At 37.3% G+C, this 6,000-nt stretch overlaps 1 protein-coding gene across 1 annotated transcript in view; it reads left to right on the top strand.

The window, feature by feature from the left end:
• Positions 1-5,787, top strand: part of MOBP (myelin associated oligodendrocyte basic protein) — a 28,809-nt gene extending 23,022 nt beyond the window's left edge. Inside the window, exon 2 of the mRNA XM_024754150.1 lies at positions 5,748-5,787. Coding sequence (XP_024609918.1) covers positions 5,748-5,787 — 40 coding nt within the window. The remainder of the gene's footprint in view (positions 1-5,747) is intronic.
• The last annotated feature ends 213 nt before the right edge of the window (positions 5,788-6,000 follow it).

Here is a 6,000-nt window from a genome sequence, read left to right on the forward strand (position 1 = left end):
CCTTCCACTTCCCTTGATTTTTCCATCTTGGTCTTCTTTATGAGTCCTTCCTTTTCTGGCAACACTTCACCTTGGGATCCTCTAGGGTTTTATTCTGAGCCCTCTCCTTGATTTTGCCTTCTGGTTTTTTTTTAATTATTTATTTTTAAAATTTTTATTAGAGTATACTTGATTTACAATGTTGCGTTTGTTTCTGCTGTACAGCAAAGTGAATCAGTTATACATATACATATATCCCCTCTTTTTTAGATTCTTTTCCCATATAGGCCATTACAGAGTCTCTTATGGTTTTATGGGTTTTTTTCAGTTGTAAATATATATATACACATTTTTAATATTCTTTTCCATTATGGTTTATAACAGGATATTCAGTATAGTTCCCTGTGCTATACAGTAGGACTTGTTGTTTATCCATTCTAAATGTAATAGCTTCCATCTACCAACCCCAACTCCCAGTCCCTCCCTCTCCCTTCCCCCCTCCGCCCTGGCAACCACAAGTCTATTCTCTATGTCTATGAGTCTGTTTATGTTTTGTAGATAGGTTCGTTTGTGCCGTAGTTTAGATGCCACATTAAGTGATATCATATATTTGTATTTCTCTTTCTGACTTACTTCACTTAGTATGATACTCTCTAGTTGCATCCATGTTGCTGCAAATGGCATTATTTCATTCTATTTTTATGGCTGAGTAGTATTCCATTGTATATATGCACCACATCTTCTTTAAACATTCATCTGTCGATGGGTATTAATTTGTTTCCATGCTTTGGCTATTGTGAACAGTGCTGCTATGAACATAGGGGTGCATGTATCTTTCTGAAGTATAATTTTGTCCAGGTATATTCCCAAGGGTGGGATTGCTGGATCATATGGTAATTCTATTTTTAGTTTTCTGAGGAACCTCCATACTGTTTTCCATAGTGGCTGTACCAACTTACATTTCCACCAACAGTGTAGGAGTGTTCCCTTTTCTCCACATCCTCTCCAGCATTTGTTATTTGTAGACTTTTCTTATGGTTTTAAACGTGACCGGCACAGTGATGACTTTTAAACCTTATTCCAGCCCTGGCATTAAACTCATATATGGGCTTGATTGCCCAGCAGATCAACATGGATGTTATCAAACTCAACTCATCTCCACTTGACTTCTTTCCCATGAACACTCGCTCTTCCTCTTATCAACAACCTCAGCAAATAACACTACAGCCCCTCTAATCAGCCCTACTGGAAACCTAAGCCCCACCCTGACTTCCAACCTCTTGAGATACACACATGCCTGCCAATTCTACTTTCTAGAATTTTTTTTTTGTTTTTTTACCGTAACTTAAAGTACATTAAGAGCTGATGGGAAAGGGTGCAGAAGTGAGGGTGAGATTGGAAACAAAGGAGAGGGGATGGAGATCGTGGATAGAGTGAGAGAAGCAAGGCTCCTTCATAGTACGTGTGGAGGGACAGGCCACTGATGGGAACAGGAAAAGCCGTTTGTTTTTGCAAAATAGAGACCCATTAAATGGTCGTTAAGGGGACTTCCCTGTCAGTCCAGTGGTTAAGACTCTGTGCTTCCAATGCAGTGGGTGTGGGTTCGATCCCTGGTTGGGGAGCTAAGATCCCATATGCCTCGCAGCCAAAAAAATACATAAATAATAAAAAAATTTGAAAACATTTAAAAAAGGATGAAGGCAAGTCATACCCCGAGGATGAAAGAGCTGGAGGTCTGAGACGGCTAGGGTAGGTTTAGAACAGGCCGTGAGGCTGTGCTGAAGGCTTGCTGAGCTCTGCCTGATGGAGCTGCATATGAACCATCTGTTCTTTCAAAGTTTATTCTCCAGTGAGGGAGACAAATTGCCGTCTCTGAAATCGCCAGTGGAACCGTCCAACTCCACCTCAACCGTCTGCTTTTCTTCCAGCTCGCTTCGTTAAGTGTGCCCACAGCAACTGTTCTTAAACTTCACCAGGTGCTTCTGGTACTCTGAGCCCTGGCTTTTCCTTCTCCATCCATCAGATTCCTTTTTTCTTCCCTGGTAGCTTGATTTAAAAAATGTTTCAAGTTATCATCATTTATTTATTAATTTAAATTATCTCCTTATGAATTATTCAATTTATTTAAATTAAAAAAACAAATCGAAACAGTTTACCAATTTCTCTCCCCCTGCACCCCTGCCTCTGTTCTCTGTATCTATGAGCTTGTTTTTCATTTGTTTGTTTGTTTAGATTCCAGATATAGAAGAGATCCTATGGTGTTTATCTTTCCCTGATTTATGTTACTTAGCACAATGCCCTCGAGGTCCATCCATGTTGTTGCAGATGGCAAGATTCCATTCTTTTTTATGGATGAATAATGGTTCGTTGTATGTGTGTGTGTGTGTGTGTGTGTATATATATATATATATATATATATATATATATATATATATATATCACAGTTTCTTTATTCACTTATCCACTGATGGACACTTGTTTCCATATCTTGGCTATTATAAATAATGCTGAAATGAACACGAGGGTGCATATATCTCTTAAAGTTAATGTTTTCATTTTCTTTGCATAAATACACAGGAGTGGAATTGCTGGACCGTATGGTAGTTCTATTTTTAATTTTTTGAGGAACCTCCATACTGTTTTTCACACTGGCTGCACCAATTTACATTCCCCTCAACAGAGCACAAGGGTTTTCTTTTCTCTACATCCTCACCAACACTTACTATTTCTTGTCTTTCTGATAATAGACATTTTAACAGGTGTGAGGTGATATCTCATGGTGGTTTTGATTTGCATTTCCCTGATGATTAGTGATGTTGAGCATCTTTTCATGTACCAGTTGACCATATGTGTCTTCTTTGGAAAAATGTCTATTCAGACTCGTTCTTTCTTCACTTTCCTCCCTCTCCAAATTAGAAACCATGGCCCAACATTTTAATCTCTCTCAAAAATACCTTACATTCCCCTACCCTTTGAATATCTATCTCATATTCTTGGGAAAACCTCCAGCCTTGTATGAAGCCAACCATCTGCCTTCACCCCATCTGTTTCCAGGCAGTTTTGAGCATTGCTGGGAAAAAACACACAGCAGGGCAGTAGTAGTTGGGTGGAAAGCAGGATTACGGTGATTATATCACCAAGCACTGTTTTCTTTTGGGAAGTCATAGTTCAGTTACCTGCATTCGGATAAAGGAGAAAGTCACAGACCATGACACAAAAAGTGTCATGTATGTTTGTGTAATACACAAGGCACATACACACACACACACGCACACACACACACATGCATACATATTTCAGGTTTACATGCATGCAGTAGAATTCAACATTTTCAGCAAACAGTTCTATGCACACAGCCATGTAACCACCACCGCAATCAAAATATAGAATACTTTCATCAACTTCCAAATTTCCCTCATACTTCCCCTTTGAAGTCAGTCCCCAGGCTCCTGACAACCACTGATCTGTTTTCTGTCCCTATAGTTTTGTCTTGTCTAGAATGTCACATAAATGGAATCATACAGTATGTACCCTTTTGAGTCGGGCTTCTTTCACTTAGCATAATGCATTTGAGATCGAACCACGTCGTTGTTGCATGAATCAGTAGTTCTTTCACTTTTACTGCTGAGTAGTATTCTACTGTGTGCATGAACCTATCAGAATTTTCCATTCACGAGTTGAAGGATATTAGGTTGTTTCCAGTTTTCGGTAATTATGAATAAAGCTTCTGTAAACATTCATGTGAGTGTAAGTTTGCTTTTCTTTGAGTAAATAACTAGAACTGGTATTGCTGGGACATATGGAAGGTGTATGTTTAAATAAATATAAAACTGCTAAATTGTTTTCCAAAGTGGTTGTATCCTACTAGCAAACTGGGATGCTCTGAATTCTTGCCAGCATTTGGTACTGTCAGCTTTAAAAATTTTACCCATTCTAATATTGTGTGTTGTGGTACCTCACTGTAGTTTTAATTTTGTTTTTTTCTATTGACTAATGATGTTCTTTTAATGAGCTTATATATCATCCACTAAAGACATTTATTGGTGAAGTGTGTGCTCAACCTTTCGCCCACTTAAAAAAGTGGGTTATTTAATTATTATTGTGTTTTGAGAGGTTAAAAATATATATCTGGATATAAGTCCTTTATCAAATACATAAGTCCTTTATCAATATCAAATACATAAATCAAATACATAAATCAAATATCAAATACATAAATAAGTCCTTTATCAAATACATGTTTTACAAGTATTTTCTCCCAGTCTGTGGTTTGCTTTCTCATTTTCTTAATAGTGAAGAACCAAAGTTTTAAACTTTGGCAAAGTTCAGTTTATCAATTTTTTCTTTTATATATCATGTTTTTTGTATTGTATGTATGCTTTTTGGATTGTATGGAAGAGTTCTTTGCCTAACCCAAGATCACAAAGATTTTCTCCTGGAAATTAAAAATTTTAAGTTTCACATTTATGTTATTATCTATTTTGAGTTAATTTTTTGGTAACTGGTGTGAGATATGGATTGAGGTTCCATTTTTTTTTGCATATGGATCTCTAGTAGTTCCAGCACAACTTGTTGAAAAGATTCTCCACTGAATTACTTTTGCAATTTTGTCAAAAATCAGTTGACCATAATGTGTGAGTTTATTTCTGGACTTTCTATTCTGTTTCACTAATTTATATGTCTTTTCTTTCATCAACTTGATTACTATAGCCTTACAGTAAGTGTTAAAATCAGTTTAGTGTAAATTCTCCAACACGTTTTTTTATTTTTGAAATTGTCTTTGGCTATTCTAGTTCCTCCACTTTTCCATAGAAATTTTAGTGTCAGTGTGTGAATTTTGACAATATATCCTGGTGGGATTGAATGGGATTATGTCAAGTTTATAAGTCAGCATGGGGAGAACTGGACATGCTATATCTCCCCATTCATTTAGGTCCTTTTTGTTTTGCAGTTTTCAGCATACAGATCACATACATATTTTGTTTGCTTTATACTTAAGCATTTCATGCTTTTAGGTACTATTAAAAACAGTACTTTTTCAATTTCAGTTGTTCACTGCCAATATATAAAAACATATTGATCATGTACCCTGTGATCTTGCTAAACTCACTTATTCTAGCTTTTTTTGGGGGTAGACTCTGGGATTTTCTACACTGACAATCATGTTGTCTGTAAATAGAGACAGTTTTATTTTTTCATTTCTGATCTGTATGTCTAGTTTTTGTATATGGTTTAAACTGCTATTTCACTTAGAACATTTTCTTTTTAGAAAAATATTTTAACAATATTAAGTCCTCGCCAAATCGGCTTTTTGAATCATTAAAAGGAGTTAGAGCGGCTTCCCTGGTGGTCCAGTGGTTAAGACTCGAGCTTCCACAGCAGGGGGCACGGACTCCATCCCTGGTCAGGGAACTAAGATCCCATATGCTGTGCGGTGCAGCCAAAATATATTAAAAAAAAAAAAAAAAAAAGAAAGAAAGAAAGAGAAAAAGGAAACAAAATCAATAATTACTGTACATAAAAACAGAAGATATTTTAAAGAATATCTTTCCTAGGCTCAGGCCGGAAAAAAAAAATTATCATATTATTTTGGCCAGATATTTCCAGAATTGAGAAGTTTCCAGAATTGAGATTTTAAGGCTGAGTTTAGCAGAAGAGTAATAACCGCAGAGGTAGTCTATAAATTTATAATTCTATTAACTGAGCATGGAGAAAGAGCACATCACTTAGCAACGCTGGGGATTTTTATGTTTCTCTTTGTAAACCAGATTGAAAAAGAGGACCAAGCCGACCCCTCGGAAGAAGTGATGGAGGAGTTTCAAGTGAATGGACGGCCTCAGCTCCCGGACTCACTGCTTCTCAACCCACGTGCCCTGGGACAGGTTATCTGGCTTTGAATATGATGCAGGGGCACACACCTGCTGATGCGGCCACAGCCGATGCCCATAGTCCCAATGGCGCGGGGGCCACCGGGCAGCCTGCCTGGAGGTGAGAGGGGACACGTCTGTGTGTTATACTCCA

This window comes from Neophocaena asiaeorientalis, unplaced genomic scaffold (genome assembly GCF_003031525.2).
Source record: "Neophocaena asiaeorientalis asiaeorientalis breed wild unplaced genomic scaffold, Neophocaena_asiaeorientalis_V1.1 scaffold121, whole genome shotgun sequence".
NCBI lineage: Eukaryota > Metazoa > Chordata > Mammalia > Artiodactyla > Phocoenidae > Neophocaena > Neophocaena asiaeorientalis.